The 19,891-nt window shown below is 41.2% G+C and overlaps 1 protein-coding gene across 1 annotated transcript; it reads right to left on the bottom strand.

Annotated features, from left to right (window-relative positions):
* Positions 1 to 4,878: 4,878 nt before the first annotated feature.
* LOC115573651 (NLR family CARD domain-containing protein 3-like) lies at positions 4,879 to 19,891 on the bottom strand. The gene is made up of 9 exons (XM_030404916.1): positions 19,865 to 19,891; positions 19,328 to 19,444; positions 18,137 to 18,203; positions 17,821 to 18,049; positions 15,958 to 17,743; positions 15,475 to 15,648; positions 13,309 to 13,482; positions 5,914 to 5,960; positions 4,879 to 5,679 (listed from the first exon to the last, which is right to left on the bottom strand). The coding sequence occupies exons 2-9, from the start codon at positions 19,396 to 19,398 to the stop codon at positions 5,111 to 5,113; spliced, it is 3,117 nt and encodes a 1,038-aa protein (XP_030260776.1). The 5' UTR covers positions 19,399 to 19,444; positions 19,865 to 19,891; the 3' UTR covers positions 4,879 to 5,110.

The raw sequence follows: 19,891 nt of genomic DNA, 5'->3' as shown, positions 1-19,891 counted from the left end.
ACAGCTGATGGATTGTTAGAAAAACTAATGAAACTAAGTTGATAATGAAGATAGTGGTCAGCAGAATCCTGAACTGAGAGAGAAGAAGCTTCTTATTGATCCATTAGGAAGAATCAGTTCAGTGGAACCTGCAGCCAGGAAGCCAATCACAGAGCAGCTGGTGTAGTTCTGCTGTCAGTCCACTAGATATCCTCAGTCATCTACAGTCAACTACAGAGCTGCTCAGTAAACAGATAAACAGGCTTGTTTCCAGATTAACTATTGACAGTTTCCCAGCAGCCTTCAGTCTGTACAGGAAGTCAGCATTTTTACACCGTGAGGGATTTAAATCTGTACACATGACATTGTATTTGATTGACTGTTGTATGTGTAGATCAGAGAAGTCAAACAATTAACAGCTGATCAAGGTTCAGTCAAAGAATAACATGTTTGTTGTGACATAATATTAATAAAATCACAATCAACTGATCAAACTTTGATAAGCACATGATTTTGGCTCAGTCTCTCTTGTTGAAACTAAACTTCTCTCCATAAACATATAACATTTAGAGTAATGAGGTCAGTCTCTACAAAAATACACATTTATTTTCACCTATATAAATACAACACCTTCAAAAATAACATCTTTCTTGTTGGTGGACTAAGAGACTTGAATGTCATGCTGCACAACTCTTCAGAGTATTGGAGGAAACATGTCGAATTCCCAGAACAATGAAAGAATAAGTGGCTGTTTGTGATGTATTTCTAACCTCCCATGGCCGCTCACTCACACGGTCAGTCTGTCTCATCCTGCTGTGGCTGCTTTGTGCTTTTCAGCATTGCATCTGGATCATAATAGAAACATTAGAGCTTCAGTTCTTCATGTGGTTTCATGTTTGAATGGTCCAACAGAGAACCTGGTCCCTGCCTCTCAACTAGGTTCTTATTACTTAAGACATTAAGACAGAAGTGGACGAAAACTGGACGTTGAGTCTGACTGAACATTTTACAGTTCACAAGAAAATGTGTCACATTTGTTTTTGAAATTGTTCTCATGCAGAGAAACTTTGATCAGACATTCTGTTTTTCTTCTCAACATGTTTCACTGCACATTTATCTTTGTGTTTTTAGGACCTTTTCTTTATAAGGAGAATGAAGGAAAATATTTGATGAGCCATTTTTTTATTCTGACTTACCAAACACCACATCCTCCTCTGATGCCACATTTTGTTCCTGTTTTTAAGAGCGAACTGAAGGAAAATGTGGATGTCATCAAATACTGACAGAAGTGTAAAGTAGTGCAGATTGTGATATTACATCAGACACGAAAGTTCAATGAAGGGCCTTGTTGTCCTTCCTGATTCGCCTCCCTGCCTGCACCCTGGCCTTTGCCTTCTTATTGTCATATTTCATGGATCTTTATGTGTCCTTTTAGAAACTGATAATGATGATTTTGGACTTAAGTAAACACTTTGCGCCTGTATTCTCATCTTTGCGGTAATCAGCGCCGTTTGTGGCGTCATGGCGTTTTCTCACAAACAAACAAACAACAATAAACAATCTCTCACACTGTTTACCGACTGTTAGCAGCTGTTAGCATCACCGGTGAATCTGTTTTTCACCGTTTCAAACCGTTCAGGTCCAGAAGAGCCGAGCGGTTGATCCTGTCGACCAACGAGCTTGACACCTCTCACACATTTCAATAGTTTCTACTGCAATGATTGTGTCTTCATTGGTTTGACTCAAACAGTCTGATAACACGAGTCTTTACAGGAGAAAAAACATAAATCACACATGAAAAAGTGACATGAAAAACAAGCACGCATTTACCTTTTTGTCTGCATGCCGATATTATGTGCGTCTCACCCAGGCAGAAAGTGAAAGTTAGACACGGAGACACCGAGGGCGAAACATGAAGACTTCCTCCCTGAACTCTTCCTGAACTCTTCATGTGAAAAACACTTTACACTCCATTTATGAAAGAAGACAACATTTTATTTTTTAGCTCTGAGCGACACACTACAGAATGCAGATGAGGCTGTTTACAGGTTTTTCCAGTTGCTAACACACTAAAATTACATGCATAGCACAAATATTTAAACTGACACACAGAGAGCAAAACCTCTTCTCAAGTCTCCAAAACTTGAAACACATTTTATGCTTTACACACATTTTGCAATTCAAAATGGCACTTTGTAAATGCACTGACCAAGGTTCTCTGCATAAGACCCAACAATCTGACATAAAGTCACATGTTTGCCATTTCAAAACACTGCCATTAAAAATTACATTACATGAGCTAATTGGCCAATATATGTGCCAACTGGCCAACAATTGTTACCGTAGTTGTTACCACTTCAATCAGGAAGTCAGCACTAAAAGACCACAGGTGAGCTTTCTTTTTTTTTTTTCTTTTTTTTACAACAACAATGGAAGAAGTTGCAGATAGAGGAAGAGGAAGATGGAAGGTGAGAATGAGGGGGAGGAGGAGTGAGAGGAAGAGCTGGTAGAGGAGCTCATGGCCAAAGAAGACAACAACTTTCAAATGAAATCAGAGCAACCTGAGTTGATCATGTCATCAACCATGGGCTGACACTGCCAGAGGCTGCAGGATTTTCTTTCTTTTGTTTTGTGAGCATATATTTGTTCACTCCAATGTAAATATATCTGCTGTGCATATGTTGCACTGACTTGTTTGGTGAACAATAAAAAAATAAATGTCTCAACAGCATGTGTGTGTATCTGCAAATATTTATGTGCATGTGAACAATCTGAAGATCTCTCTACAATTTGAAATATGTTAGTATTATAGCAAAGCATACTAAAGATGAGAGTGCTTTTCATTATGCCCAACAGTGTGTAGTTGGTTAGACAAAAATCTGGTAATATGAATGAAGTGTGCGCCATTTGGTGTTTGATTTTGATAATGCTATGTGTAGATTTGGTTGCAGTGCTTCAGTTTGCAGGATATATGAAGCATTTATCAGTTTGGGTGTGTGGTTTGTGAATTGTGCTAAGTATTTTGATAAAACCAGCCTAGTTTGCAAAATTGTGTTTTAGCAATTTGAAAAAAACTGTAATTGTCTCCTCCTGTTTATTGTAATGTGCTCCACTGGCCACATGATGGAGACACAGAACCACATATGATTCCAACACAGGGTTGTATAATGAAATGAACATTTGTAAACTCCTCCATGCTTCACAAATAACAGAACAAACCATTGTAGACAGAATGAATTAAATAACTTTATCAGAAATGATTCAAAAAAATTCAACTCTCCAACAGAACACATGAAGATGGTTATTTCCTACGTTGGTGGTAGATGAGCTGATGATGAGGTGAACTTATCAGAAAGCGCTGAGCATCACAGGAGCAGGCTAAGATCTATCTGAGTCCACGGAGGAGACGCAGCATGTGTTCTTCTGTCTGGTTGTGTTCAGTGACAGGCTGCACTGTGATGCATGAAGCCAAAAAGCCTTCAAAAGTCAAATAGTTAACTAACTACAAAGGAGGATCTCAAAATTAATGATTTCATTCTGGAGTTCATTGTGGAGCTTTCTTCAGCTCTCAGTTAGAGATTTAAAACACAAGCCCCTGTTGTCTGCACTCTGCGCTGCCAATCAGCGGGGCTTCACCAGAGTCAGGATGTAAACCGTACACAAGTAAACCGAGACAAGAGGGCAGGACATCGTGTTGTGAAATGTTATAGTCTAGAGGCATGTTTTGGAAGAAGTAGGATTGTTGGCGCTTGTTATGGCCTCCACTGAGATCATTTAAAACTAAGGCTCAAAGGGGTTGGAGGATGCAACATATAATAAACACCAGACACGATGTAAACCAATGAACCAAATGTGTTAGACAATTCCCAAATGAAAACCAGGTACAAACAAACAGGGCTGAAGATCCCGGCCAAAAAGAACTAAAGATGGGAAGATATGGGACCAGCTGTACAGTGGGCCGTCGTTCCTCACACCTCCCCCTAAACTGCCTAATGGAAAACTAAACCTAAAACAAAAGAGACGAATAACTGAACCACCCGTAACCTCCAGCCCACAGTAATGCAACAAACTAAGATAACAAAAACCCCAGCACCTAAATGCATGGAAGTTTAACCAAACCTCTTTGTGACAAAGGAGAAAAAGGTGAGGAGAGAACACTCCTCACAAGTGTGCTGCTGCCTGTGTGTGTGATCTTCATCTCCCCTGTCCCTGCACTCTCTGCCCTCTTATCACCTCCCCCACTCCGGAGCACCGGGTACACTCAGGTGTACTCAGGTAAAGAGGGAGGAGGGTGCCATGAGAAACACACAGAGAGAGAAAGAGACAACAGAACACACACAGCAGAGGCACACATAACAACACTCTTTTACTGATTAATAATTTATTCCTTTGAGTGGAGAGAGAACTGGCCACACAGGGGAATAATTAGACATCTTAAATAACATTTGAATAACATGAACCGGTAAACTGAAAACTCACTTGTTCTGTCGTCACTATATGCAACATATCTAAGAACCAAATGAAGCATCAAGAGCTTGTAAGTTATAAATAACAGAGTATCAAAACATAAATAAACATGTTCAGATCTGTAGCTAAGGATTATATAACAGAGGAGCACATCTAAAGTAATAAATGATAATAGAAATGAAATCATTAGTTAATCATACTGGTTACTATCAAATACACTCATGTTATACTGACATTATATCATTGTGTCAAAAGTTACAACGAAAACTCATCAGAGTGGAATCCTGTAAATCAGTAGAATTTAAGGCCGAGGTTCGCGGATATCAAAATGATTAGATAATCTGAAACACAAGATAAATATACTTACACATTAAAAGATGGAAAGAGACCATTTCAGACATGTGGTGAGGAAAGGAGAGGAGCAGGACGAAATACACTCGAACATGTTTATTCTGACAGATGATGTGAGATGATGAAGTGTTGACAGAAAGTCTTTGGCTCTTCGACTCTACAGGGAGATTTTGTAATGGATTTTGTCTGCACGTAGCAGTAGCTCTATCCAAACATATACACATATTTATAGATAATAACTCAAATAAGACAAATGAGAAACTTCAGTGATCAATAATAAATCAACAAAATATAAACTGTCTGTGTGTCCCTCCTACAGAGAACACAGAAACACTGAGGAACCAGACCTGAACAAGAGCCCAGGATAAAGAGGTTCAGTGAATGTGGTGTTGAAGGTGTGGAGGTGGATCAGTGAGTCAGAGGAGACTCTGTAGAAGGACAGAGTGCCAGCAGGACAGTCCACATACACTGCTACTCTGTTAGAGACAGAGGAGGAGGAGGAGGAGGAGGAGGAGGAGGAGAGGGAGGAGGAGGAGAGGGAGAGGTCTGTTCTTATGTTATTGTGACAGACAGAGTAACCATCATCAGAGCACCTCAGACTCCAGGACTGATTATTTCCTCCACACAAACTGTCCTCAATGTCTCCTCCCCTGTTGATTCCTCTGTAACTCACTGATATCTCAACCCCTCCTTTCCACATAACCTCCCAGTAACAGCGACCAGTCAGACCATTTCTACACCGCTGCTCAGTCCAGTACTCAAAGCTCTCTGGATGATCAGGATATGGCTGATATTCTGTCATATATGTCACCTTCCTGTTGCTTTTAGGCAGTTTGAGCTTTCTGTTAGCTGTGTTTGAGTCCATTCTGAGTTGACAGCCATCTGATGGAGAGAACAAGACACAATACAGCAGCAGTTTATCATCTAACACAGCTGATGGTTTATTTGTTGCTTTATTAACAGACTGACTGTTTATTAGATCAAAACTTCACAGTGACTCATCTTTTTGGATCTTCTCTCAAACTGACAGTTGAATACAGATACACAAGCTTTAGATTTAAACTACTTTAACATGTGCTGCCTTGTTTTCATTAATCAAAGTGAACACACACTTACACTTCCTCAGACCAGGTTTCAGCCTCTGCTCTCCACCATGTTCCACCCTGGAGGAAGAAACAAAGTCAGAATGATCCTTCAGAAGCTTCCTCATCAATGATCTTCTTAAAGCTTAACTCAGCTCACCATTAAGACAAAACAGCTGCACTTATAAAACACACTTCATACACACCCAAACTTTACATCAAATATTCAACAACAACAACATCTAAATAATTAAATGTCAGACAAAAGGAAAATATCCAAAAAATCAAGACAATACAATCAGCAGAAGACTCACTCAATACTCAATACGCGGATAGAAAGATAGAAATGTCAGAAAGAGCAACAGACAGGAAGTAGATGTCCTCATTACAGAGAGAGTATTTTACATGTTGTGGCTGAAACTGTTGTCTTGACTGAGACTACTATGATACCAAACTGAAAGTCACTGCATCAGACTGTCGGCATCTTCCAGCTCCGTGTTTTCATTTTTCTTTCTTAGCAGAAAGCTGCCTCGCTCGCTTTCAGTCAACACTGGGGACGCAGCCATCCGGTTTATATTGACGTCATTATGATTGTCAGTGGATAAAACAATCATGCTTCATGTTCATGTTCAGAGTGAGCTGCAGGTCCATCGAGTGATCTGAACAGAAGTCATATGACTGGCTAAAGGCTGATAAAACATGTGAGTTGTTACAGTTGGACTATTTTTCTGTTTTTTTTTTGTGTGGTTTTTCTGTGCTTATGTGTTTCAGAGGTGCGGTGGAGTTGCAGGGCATTGCTTTCAAGGGCCTGAGCTATGGCTGATCATACACAACTGCAGCAGTTTGAGGCAACCAGCATCAGGTTAAAAGCTCTGGCCACCTCTACTCACGCTGCCGGATTATTCTGTCAACCAGACGTGGTATATGGTCGCCCAGTGCTAACCCCCAATTTCCACTGGATACGTAACGCAGCGGACACGTTTCCAGTGGAAATTGGGGGTAAGACTAGTATTTCTTTAGCCTGCATCACCTGGATCTTATGTGCTCCCACTCACCTAAGCCTCTTCCTTTTCATATTTATATTGGCACACATAAAATATTACCTGTAGATTATTATTGTGCTGTCAGATGGACTCCGCTCAGGGAACGAGGCCAAACCATGTCATGATTACATGCAATAACATTTGCTAACATTACATGGGCATGACAGGATGCACGATGTAAAATCACTTTCAGGATTTGCACCTTCAGCAAAATGCATTTAATTGCCCAAATGTACAATATTTATAACATGAGCACACACTTGCACTCTCTGGTGGGCACATAATGCCGGTGGCGGAGATGAGAGCACCCGTTGTCGGCGGGACGGAGAGGGTCGCAGGCGGGCACATAATGCCGGTGGCGGAAATGAGAGCACCCGCTGTTGGCGGGACGGAGAGGGTCGCAGGCGGGCACATAATGCCGGTGGCGGAAATGAGAGCACCCGCTGTCGGCGGGACGGAGAGGGTCGCAGGCGGGCACATAATGCCGGTGGCGGAAATGAGAGCACCCGCTGTCGGCGGGACGGAGAGGGTCGCAGGCGGGCACATAATGCCGGTGGCGGAAATGAGAGCACCCGCTGTCGGCGGGACGGAGAGGGTCGGAGGCGGACACATAATGTCGGTGGCGGAGATGAGAGCACCCGCTGTCGGTGGGTATAGCTAGCGGCAAATGCACTTCATGTCCCTTTAGTATGTTACGTTAAAAGGAGTCACAGTAGGGGTTTGTATTCCCTGAAAGATACTGAAAACAGGTTCTTGGTCCAGCCCTTTGAGGTCCTGCATCATTGTTCTTTTGGACCCTTAAAAATGTCTGGCAGTTGTCATGTTTTACAAGTTACATTTCTGTCTCTTTTCTTGATGGCTTGTCATTTCAAGTTTTAAGGTTTGAACATATGAATTTGTATGCACTTGTTCAGGTATATAAAGGTCTTTAAAAGCAATGTCCTATTTTAAAAGAATTTTAAAAGGTATTTTCTTGCTTGATATAGACAGTAACGTTAGTTATATAAAGGTTTTTGTGTCTCATTGCTGAGACACCTATTGACTAAACTGTTTTGACAGTGGATTGTGTGTGCAGGCTGTTCTGTTTGTGTAGTTTCAAAGGTCTTGCAGTCTTTTAACTTGAAACACTGCAATGTCCATGTTTTGCACAGAATGTATAATGTGTCTTAATTAGGGCTGTCAACGTTAAAGGTCCCATATTATGCAAAATACACCTTAGAGCGGTTTTCTATCAATAATATGCATCCCTGGCCTGTCTACAGTCCCCCCTGGTATGAAAAAAGTTCATCCTCTCCCTTTTTTGCTTTCTCCGCCTTTAGAAAATGTGTGCTTATACAGGCCAGTTGAAAATAGTCTGTCGGTGCCGTCACCAACAGATTAGACGCGTCCCCCTAGGTTGGTGGCACCGCCCAAGTGAAGGTTTGCCACACCCAAAGGAATTATCTAAACAGCGCCATTTTTTTCCGCTCGGTTAGGAAATGGGGAATGTATGACTGGGAAGAAGCGGTTGCAATGTCCCAGCTGAAGTTGGCAAAACACTGTTGGTGTGTGCGAACCACTTTGAGCTGATTGTTTCACCAACTTGGGCCAGTACAAGGCAGGAGTAGTAGTATACTTATACTCAAAGGAATACTTGCAGGCCAAGGGCATGTAAGTATACAAATAATGTGCTGTGTGTTTCTGTAGATAAGGCTGAACTCCTGCGTGATGTAACGTTAGTGTGTGTTTCTGTAGATAAGGCTGAAATGTTCGTGATGTACTGTGTGTTTTGCCATTGAGAACAAGGTATGGTTAGCAGCTAACCGCTAACGTTAGCTTCTCTAACCACACAAGTTAGTGTAACAGCAGAATCATTGTGTGTATTACATTTCTGATCTTGCACATAATTGCACATAATGCGTGTCCTAGGGAAATGTCTGCATGTGCAAGCGTTTAGCTGTGTTTATTTAGCAATTTTACTTGAACTAACCAAGCAGTGTCACATAATATTAGCTAATGCTAACCGCGCTCTTCCATGCTAATGCTAACCGCGAGCTAGTTCACGATCAACACGGTCTCCACATGCAAACCCAGAGGCCCGGTCGGTCAAGCGGCACATACACCCACCCTCCACCTGGTCTAAGTTTTCAGGATTTTGTGAAATAATGCATTTGAAAACGTTTTCTAAGCTGGAATATGTTGGCAAAGGCCGGGGCAAAACCAGTGTACTGTTGACTGCTACACAGAGTTTAGATCCTCTGCCCGAGCCCGCGGCTGTCCTCAGCCGGGCCGGGCCCTTGATCAAGTAATCATGATTTTTTTGTTTTTAATAACTCAAAATAAGGACCATATTTCCAGCTAGAAAACGCGCATCTTTTTCTCCTCCATTTTTGTGTTGCTGCGTGGAGAGAGTCATCCTCATGGTAAAAACGTGACTTGATAGTACGTGACATCACTCGCCCAGACGCAAGAAGAAAGCAAGAACATATTTTTTTACTAAGGAAATTGACAAAAATAATTGTAATGCACTGTGACTTGAATAAATAACTTTAACCTGATCACTGGTTTGGAAATGTTAACGCGTTAGATTACTCGTTACTGAAGTAAAGAGGTCAGGTTAGAGTAACGTAACGCGTTGCAGCCCGTAGTGCTTGAATTATACTGTAACAGTGCTGTCATGTGTTATCCTATCCATATCTGGGAATTCTGTGCAGGATAATTAAACTGATTACTTTTTGAGAAGATTTGCCCATTTCTTGCAATTGTTTTCATGTTTTATTGTCTTTTTACTGTTCAAGACTGTACCTGGCTGCACTGCATTACAGTGAGAAGGCTTATAGAGGACAAGCCACCACATCATCAGGAGATCCTCTTTTCAAACTGAGCTTTCCAAAGTCCAGGAGGGGAGAGTGCAGAGCCAAAACAGTGAAGACAGGCATGACATTCTGTAAGTTTTACAATCTTTTATTTGAACTTCTCATATTAAAATAAACATGGACACACAGGCATCACACAAAAGGTTGAAAACGAACACAAACACTTAAAATCTGAATTCTTTTAAGATGGTTTTCAAAATAAATAATAAGAATGTATAAATAAGTAATTAGGAGAAATAAAGAAACTTTACAACACTGCAGCACAAGGCTTTTTGGTTCTACTGTAATTTTCCTGTAAACATAAAATTTTGTTTATTGCACTGCAGACTGCAGTGATGCACTGTTGGACCTGATCTCGAGAAGGTTTTCCAGGACCCTGCCCCATATGTGAACAGGGTGCTGAAACTCATAATCCCTGAAGACCTCTCGGACCACACAGACAGGCAGTACAACTCTTGCTCTCCACCCCAGGGAGCCCCAGCACCAGCTTACAAAGCTTCTGTAGGCTATATTGGCTGAACACAATTCAATATAAAGTCAGCACTGAATGTCTACACCCATGGCAACTAGATACTTTCTTTGTTATTATTTTCTTATTGATATTGAAGTTAATATATAAAGTCAAACTGTTTCACTTCAGATATTTATTTTCTTATTATTATTTCATTCATGTCAACACATGTTTACAAATGTTTCTTACAATAAAACATTTTTCCTAACTGTTCTGTGTTTTCACTGATTGCTATGTAATTTTCATGTTAATAAGAAAAAGATAAACTATAATCAATGTAAGATAGAGGAAGGAGTTATGTACTTTTCATCATAACACTTTTACGATAAATGAATAGTATTTATGGGACTAAAAGCTGACTGCACTTTTCCCCTCACACGTAAAGGTCCATAGTCTGATAAATGTTTAGTGCATTCTACAGTGCAGATACATTCAGGCAGACAGGTTACAGGCCAGGGTGGTCCACCATGCACGATGTTGGCTCAGGATGCTGCTGTAGTCTTCGTGTAACCTAGAAATTATGAAAGGTAAGTGAGTGACAATAGATAGAGAAAAGAGACTGCAAAATGACAACCTTGTTTGCCCAGTGTTGACACTTCATTGTGGTATTTCCATGCAGCAGATATTCTCAGGTTCTGTAGGCATTTGTACACAATTGCCACAGGAACACCTGCTTTTATGCAGAATTTTTATTATTCGTTGGAAATTATGGTCGCTAATCACGTCGCATTGTTTCTTTGGTAATATATAAAGTTTATAAACCGTTGTAACTGGTTAAAAAAACAATTCTGTTGGTAGAGAGGTGATGGGAGGCAACTGGCTTACTGAAAACTACAGTTGAAAATTGCTGGCAGTAGCTAATTACAGGTCGTCACTGCAAATAAGAACAGGTTCTCAATCAACTTAACTGGCTACATAAAGATAAATAATAATATGGGGTTACGCTTTTGTCCTGTAACGGCTGTTGCTAAATAGCATCTGCGTTACTGCAAGTGAACAGCAGTAAACACCAGCCGAGGTTTGGCTAAGCTATATGATGTAAACACTCAAAGCAGGAGAAGGGGGGCTGTTTTTTGAAACAACGCGGGGCAGACGGCCAGCAAGCCCGTAAAACTCGTTAGTCTGCAGTAACATAAAAGTAATGTCGAGTTAAGAAACTTAACTACTAACCACTGAGAAACATACATGTTCATTTTTGGCCGCTTACTTTCTTCTGGAGCCTCTTGTTGTTCTGGGTCGGACCGCATTCTTGTTGTCCGGCGGCCATTACTTCCAGAAACTCCACCGTTGCCATGGTCACATGATGCCGTCCTCACGTCTTCCGCAGGCAGGAAGACTTGGGCGGCACCGTGGGCGGCGCCCAGTAGCTCATTAGCATTTAAAGGGAAAGGCACTGAAACAGGCCACCTGGAGCAGGGCTGTGAAACTGATGTTTCAAGAACCCTGCTGTGCTCAATCCTTCAGCTTATTTCGACCAAAGCAGTAACTAACATTCCATTTAGACTTCAAGGAGCCATATCAAGAAGCAGAAATGACCATAATATGGGACCTTTAACGCATTAATAATGCGTTAACGCAACATCCTCTTAACGCGTTAATTTTTTTAACGCGTGATTAACACTTGGTATTTTAAAAAAAAGAAACGCGCATAGTTTGATTTACGGCCGTCAATGGCACCTGTAGTCTTGACCCAGAGGGTGGCAGAAAAATTAAGAAAGGGAATCAGAAGAAGAAGAAGCAGGTTCGGCGGTTCGGGAAAAACACGGTGGACTGAAAAGCGAAAGTGAAAGGAAATGGAGAAAGGACTTATGAACGGCAAATTCACTTTCAAAACACTGCCATATGGTTCGTCAATAGGACAAAAGTTATCTGCACGTACTGTCGACATGAAATGAGTTACCATTGAAGTACGTCGAGTCTTAAATATCATTTGCAAGCCAAACATGGCAGATGCAGAGAGCCCACTGCCCCCCTCCCTCGCCAAAAGCAGACATCACCATGTTTTGATCCCATTTAGGATAAGGGGATATTTTTTGAGCCTTAAATCATAAATCATAAATCAAATCATAAAGCAAGAATATTTGCCCTTTCTTATGTTGTTAAAAGTATTAAGAACATGAAAAAAAAACATTAAGATACAGAAAAAAATGCACCAAAAAATTTCGATTAATTTGCGATTAATCGCGAGTTAACCATGGACATAATGCTATTAATCGTGGTTAAAAAAATTAATCTTTTGACAGCCCTAGTCTTAATAGTTGGCAATGAAATAAAAAAGATTGTCAATACAAAACGGCCAACAACTATGTTATTATTAGGGTCCGAGCAGGTCACAGACCTGTGAGGTCCTATTGTTTTTCTAAGGATTTTTTTTATTTTTTCTTTGCAAATGTTTATTGCATTTTTCACTGCATGAACATACCCCAAAACTCACCAAACTTGGAATATAAGTCAGACCTGGCGAAAAATTTTATAATCAATTGTCGTCTTGAAAGTCCACCACTAGGTGGCGCTATAGTCAAGGAAAGTGGACCCTCCCGACAAAAAGTTATTTTGATATTCCAAAGAATTATTATTAAATAACAACTTCCTGCAGATTTGGTTCGAAACAGGAAGTGTTGCATATCTCCACATTGGTGTGTCCAAATGACATCAAACTCATGTAACTACTTCCCCATGAGCTCCTAAGGTGCTGTGCAAAATTTTGGACGATGACCAAAAGGTGGCGTTCTTTAAATTGAAGTATTTTATATCTCCACATCGGTTGGGCAGATTAACACAAAACCTGGGATAATTATTGTCAATGGTCTCCTGAGGATATCTGACAAAGGATCTACCAACCCGCCACTAGGTGGCGCTCTGGTGATAGTCCAATGTAATCTTTGGCACTTTGCCCAGACCATAACACTTATATATATATCACTGATATCAGCAGTGCTGCTGGTTCAGACAGTGAACCGACAGACCTCATCTTGTCAGTGTGGCAGATAAACACTGTGTGAGCTCTTGTTTGTTCATACCTGAGCGTGTCCAGTCTAAAGTCTGGATCATCGCATGCAGCCGACAGCGAGTTCACTCCTGAGTCTCCCGGATGATTGTAGCACAGGTCCAGCTCTCTCAAATGTGAGGGGTTGGATCTCAGACCTGAGGCCAGAGAAGTACAGCCTTCCTCTGTGATCAGACAGCCTGACATCCTGGTGACACACACACACGCAGACACGCACGCACGCGCGCGCACACACACACACACACGCTGATCAGAGCAGAGAAACTTAATCAAAACAGTAAAGTTGTAGGTCATCAAAATCAATCAAACAATCTTTATGTGTAAAGTGCCAATAATCTGGCCAAAGTAATACCGAGGTACATGTAATTCAAATTTCAACAATCTAAGTTGCAATCTTATTCAATTTATGCCCTATAGACTACAGCCAGAATTGAAATAACTCAAACATTTCTTCACAACAACATTTAAGCACAATATTTCATTAAAGATAATTCTTGTTTGGCACAATCTCTTAATCCACCATGGTGCTAGCTATAACTCCCATTGCATTTATCAAAATACATCATCCAAGGAAGAGCAACAAGAAGGAATTGACTCCAGACTGTGGCCATTAATAAAGACAGAGCAACTAAACTAACACAAAAAACAAAACAAAAATATGACTGTGAGACATCTACAGCATGTCTTTCCACCCTGGGAGAGGGCTCCCTCCTCTGTGGCTCTTCCTGAGGTTACTTCCATATTTTTTTCACCCTGTTAAAAAAATGTTTCTCTCAATATTCTCTCAAAGCGAGGTGTTCTTCACTTGAATTGAGGGTCTAAGGACAGAAGGTGTAATTTCACGGTACATTTGGAGAGCCCACTGAGGGAATGTGATTGTGATTATGGGCTGTATAGATACAATTGATTTGATCTGATTGACATTTAAAGTTATCTCTCTATAAAAGCAAGGAATCTCTGTCAGGTCTGTCTGTCTGTCTGTTTGTGTGTGTTTGCCTCAAATATCTCTGCGGATCAGGATCAGACTGACCTGAGACTTTCAACATGGCTGCTGCTTGGTTCAATGGAGTGCAACGTTGGATTTGTTTGGACTGCAATGATACCGTTAATAAATTATTTCATAAATTCCACTAGCAAAGCTAACCATAGCCACCATAGTCCTGTGCGCACCAGAGCCAATCACTGCACACCGTAGCCACCTGCGCACTAGAGCCAATCACTGCAGAGCCCACCGCAACCTCCCACCTTAAGAAAAATGCGGATTTATAGCTACAGCGGCGCAAGCTAGACCAGGATTTTTTCGCGAACATTGCCGTCACGTTTGCTTTGTGTCTTGTGCGGGAAGAAACGGTAAAAACGGGCTTTTGTCATGAAAGTGTCCAAGCAGCAAGTTTGGTTGTTGAGGAACGGGAAGTTGTGGGAGGGACGGAGGCGGATGAATGACAGACAACCACGGTCGATGTAGAGACAGCGATAGAGACAGCGATATTGAGAGTTGAGAGATTTGTGACATTTAGTGTGTTTGGAGTGTATAGTTAGTGTGTCATGTAGTGTTTGGTGTAGTGTGTTTAGTGTGTGGTGGAGTCGTTTTTTTTGTTTAATCAGTCAAAACAATGAGGAGACTGCTGAATGTGGAGCAGGCAGTGCAGCTCTTCATTCAGCTGGAAGGAGCTCAGGCAGACCTAAGCATTGCCTGCATTTAAATGTAAAAAGTTACATATAACTTTGTAAATTTCTAAAATGTATGCACATATTTAGCAAACAATAATTTATATTTGCATTATAAGTAATAAAAAATGGTTTGTTAAACATATTTGTGGTTTTCACAGTAAAAAAATCTAACTTTTTCTACTCGGATTTTATTATTTTTTTTATTATATTTATTATTATTTTTTTTTGTGATTTTAGGTCTATTGTGTTGATACGGTATGTTAAAATAAAAAAATAACTAGTTTTTAAGGTGAAATATAATGGCAAAATCAAAAATATTCAAAAATGGCCAATTATACCCTGGAATATCGGATTTCACAACAAACCTAAATATCCCTGACGTCCCACCTTCAAACACAGCATCATTTGGCCATCCATGAAAAAGCTCCTTAACCTCCCACTTTTCTATAGGAATACATATTTTCTATGGGCACAACACTAGTCTCTTAAACAGAAGCTGAATCCTGACCTGAGAGTCTGTAGTTTACAGTGTGGACTCTTCAATCCAACAGACAGCAGCTTCACTCCTGAATCTTGTAGGTCGTTGTCACTCAGGTCCAGCTCTCTCAGACTAGAGGACTGGGAGCTTAGAATTGAGGACAGTGCTTCACAGCTTCTCTCTGACAGATTACAGCCACTCAGCCTGAAGAAGAGTAAGTGAAAAAGAGAAACACTGATACTGTTTCTGTTTCATACAATATAAAACACATCACATTTCTATTGTTGTCCTGGTTGATTCTTTATATTCTCAAGTATATAACTGGGATCTGACAACAACTAAAAAAATAAGCCTGACATGAACTATAACTTTTTTTTTAAATGTTTTTCAACTGATCAACTAATCAATCTGATGACTGAATCTTTGGACTCTTACTTGATTGATATTACATATTAGGAGATTCATTAGTGGAGGAAAAACCCTGCATGTGTGATACAATATCTGTTCACTTACAGAGCTTTGTTGGAGGCTTTGACCACTGGCAGCAGCCTCAGAAGTGCCTCCTCTGAAGTAGAGTACTTCTTCAGGTCAAATACGTCCAGATCTTCTTTTGATGACAGTAAGATGAAGACCAGAGCTGACCACTGAGCAGGAGACAGTTTATTTGTGGAGAGACTTCCTGATCTCAGGTACTGTTGGATCTCCTCCACGAGAGAACCATCATTCAGTTCATTGAGACAGTGGAAAAGATTGATACTTCTCTCTGGGGAGAGATTATCACTGATCTTCTCCTTGATGTACTCAACTGTTTCCTGATTGGTCTGTGATATACTTCCTGTGTGTGTCATCAGACCTCGAAGGAGAGTCTGATTGGTCTGCAGTGAAAGACCCAGGAGGAAGTGGAGGAATAAGTCAAGGTGTCCATTTGGACTCTGTAAGGCCTCGTCCACAGCACTCTGGAAGAGATATGTCGGTTCACGTTTGTCTCTGAATAGTTTAGATTGTTTTCCTTCTGCCAACAGATTGACTCCAGAGTTGATGAACGTCAGATGGACATGAAGAGCAGCCAGAAACTCCTGAACACTCAAATGCACGAAGCAGAACACCTTGTCCTGGTACAGTCCTCTCTCTGCTTTAAAGATCTGTGTGAACACTCCTGAGTACACTGATGCGGCTGTGATATTGAGTCCACACTCTGTCAGGTCTGAATCATAGAAGATAAGGTTTTCTTTCTGCAGCTGCTCAAAAGCCAGTTTTCCCAGAGACTCAATCATCTTCCTGCCCTCTGGAGTCCAGTGGGAATCTGTCTCAGCTCCACCATCATACTTGATGTTCTTCACTTTGGACTGAATCACCAGGAAGTGGATGTACATCTCAGTCAGGCTCTTGGGCAGCTCTCCTACCTTTCTAGTCTTCAACACATCCTCCAGAACAGTAGCAGTGATCCAGCAGAAGACTGGGATGTGGCACATGATGTGGAGGCTTCGTGATGTCTTGATGTGGGAGATGATTCTGCTGGCCTGCTCCACATCTCTGAATCTCTTCCCAAAGTACTCCTCCTTCTGTGGGTCAGTGAACCCTCTGACCTCTCTCACCATGTCAACACACTCAGGAGGGATCTGATTGGCTGCCGCAGGTCGTGTGGTTATCCAGAGGCGAGCAGAGGGAAGCAGTTTCCCCCTGATGAGGTTTGTCAGCAGCACATCCACTGAGGTTGACTCTGTAACATCAGTCAGGATCTCAGTGTTGTGGAAGTCCAGAGGAAGTCGACACTCATCCAGACCGTCAAAGATGAACACAACCTGGAACTCTTCAAAGCCGCGGATTTCTTTGGTTTCAGTGAAGAAGTGATGAACGAGTTGCATCAAGCTGAACTTTTTCTCTTTCAGCACATTTAGCTCTCTGAAAGTGAATGGAAATGTGAACTGTATGTCCTGGTTGGCTTTGTCTTCAGCCCAGTCCAGAGTGAACTTCTGTGTTAACACTGTTTTCCCGATGCCAGCCACTCCCTTTGTCAGCACTCTTCTGATTGGTTCGTCTCTTCCAGGTGAGGCTTTAAAGATGTCTTCTTGTCTGATTGTTGTTTCTGGTCTGTGTGGCTTCCTGGATGCTGTTTCAATCTGTCTGACCTCATGTTCATCATTGACATCTGCAGTCCCTCCCTCTGTGATGTAGAGCTCTGTGTAGATCCGATTCAGAAGGGTTGGGTTTCCTGCTTTAGCGATCCCCTCGAACATACACTGGAACTTCTTCTGAAGGTTAGATTTGAGTTGACGTTGACAAACTGCGGCAACAGTTCCTGTATGAAAAACAAGACATCAGTGAGTGGATATTAGTGTAAAGAAGAAAACTGTTTATTGAGGAAAATCCTCTTACTGCTTTGCAGACAGTCGGCTAGCTCCTCCTGCTTCATGCTCCTCAGGAAGTTCAGTGTGATCTTCAGAAATGCCTCTCTGCTGCTCCTCCTCTGCTCCTCTTCCTCACCGTCCAACACCTCCCCATCCTCACTCTGCCTCTCTGAGCATTCTGGGTAATCTGGACTCAGAACATTCTGGCACTTCTTCAACTCGTTCTTCACAAAGTTGACAACGTTCTCCTCAAGATGCTGCACAAGAGTAAAACTTAAAATGTAAAATGAGTTATTTAATTTAATCTGCAGCTCAAGAAAAGTTGTTGTTGGACATTTACTCACCTTAAATATGGAGTCCAGATCTGTTGGATGCTGCTGGACAGACTGACCACTGAGAACCCGCTGAACTCTGCAGGGAACATAAAGTACAATGTTTTCAACTATCAGCAGTTTCAAATTTTTACATCATCCATCTGCTTCCTTATCAAATCCATTTGATGGATTAGGTGAAACAGTTCCCCAGTATTAATAATGACGCCTTAAGGTTGATATAAGAAGCTCCTTACTATAATTTGTGAGACAGTCTCTCATTTATCACATAATTCTATGATTTTCAGAGTTTCCCAGAAAAGTGTGCTTCTGTACTAAATCTGCTGATAGATACAGTAGAAAAGGAAAGAAACTGATGTCATTATAGGGCCTTGAGAGAATCAGACGGCTAATGTGGTAGAGAGGTTCTTGTACCATTTCCTCAACCTTGGGAGGTGAGCTGTGTAAAACTTGCATTTATCTTTAGTTTCTCCAGTTGTGGAGGAAATACAAAATCCTGGCCATGCTGGACACATTTTATTAGTATCTCTTATGAGGGAACCCCAAATTGACACCCTGGCAGCCAAACTTTCAGAGAGAACTGTCATACGTTTATATTACCTTTCCTCTTTAATTTCAGAGCAGTGTTTTGAAACTGACTTGCAAACTACCTTCCTCTGTCAGAGGGGAGACTGCCGACTGCAATTAACTCAAACGTCACTGCCTCCACTGTCTGTGTATCTCAAATGCTGACGTCTTTACTGCAAAGTCCGACTTCAACTAAACCAATTCATACAGTCATTGGACTTGTGTCAAAGATGCAGAGGGACTAATGAAAGCCCATCTAACTTCCTCCCTACAGACTTAATCTACGGGCAACAACAACAACATGTGTTGTCATGATCCACCTGCACTGATTCATACTCCCTCCAGTCAGAGCACTGAGTCCCAGGAGGAACCAGAGAGAGATCAACACTTTTAGTCCACAAATGATTTGAACAATTTATTTCAAATCTGGAGGAAAATGATTTGTCTCATTTCATCACTTGCTTCATGTATAAACTGTTGATTTCTGGAAAATCTTGAATACTAAATGTTCCTTCCTGAAGAAAACATCAAATCAGTGGAGTGTGAAAGTTGAGACCAGCCGAAAGACCATTTTATTTCGGGACTTGATTGAAAGAGAGCTGCAGAACAACAAACTCTTCTGGTTTAGATTCTTACCTTTCTTCAGCAGATTGATCTCCATCCTTGAAGTTCAAAGGCCATGGACTCATGGACCGGTCACTCTTCATGGACACACAGCTGGGTGCAGGAGAGTCTGGTCTCTGCTGATGAACCCTAACAGAAACAGACAGACCAACGCACCTCTCAAAACTTCAACCACAAATTCATTCAATTAAAAAGTATCAAACTCTAAAGTTTATTTAAAGAGAAGAAGTCCAAAAAAAACATCAGACTTTGATTATCCAGTTTGGCACAATAACCAAAGTTCATATTATGAGTCAGATATACTGGTTCTAGTAATCGTGTCATGCTGCTGATCATTTCTTCAGATGAAGCTACAGCCCTTTTTAAAATGTGACATGAGATAAGGAGGACGTAGACAACATTACAGGAGACTTCTTGAAATGATAAACATCAGTAAAACGTTGTCTGAATGTTTCAAATGAAACGTTCCTCCAACAATAACATTGTTAGAACATGTAGAGAACATGATGAAATGTTACAGGAACGTTCCTGCTGGCTGTGTTGACTTACTGAGTATCTGAAGGAAGTTTTCCTTTA

Source organism: Sparus aurata, chromosome 1 (genome assembly GCF_900880675.1).
Source record: "Sparus aurata chromosome 1, fSpaAur1.1, whole genome shotgun sequence".
NCBI classification, from domain to species: Eukaryota; Metazoa; Chordata; class Actinopteri; order Spariformes; family Sparidae; genus Sparus; species Sparus aurata.
Note: the sequence above shows the minus strand (reverse complement) of the source record. Positions and strands in the feature narration are given on the sequence as shown.

Coding starts and splice junctions, on each gene's coding strand:
- LOC115573651 (XM_030404916.1), bottom strand. CDS start 19,398: ATGAAGAGTGACCGGTCCATGAGTCCATGGCCTTTGAACTTCAAGGAT. Junction 18,204..19,327: donor GATCAATCTGCTGAAGAAAG/GTAAGAATCTAA, acceptor TGTTCCCTGCAG/AGTTCAGCGGGTTCTCAGTG. Junction 15,649..15,957: donor AAAGCCTCCAACAAAGCTCT/GTAAGTGAACAG, acceptor ACTCTTCTTCAG/GCTGAGTGGCTGTAATCTGT.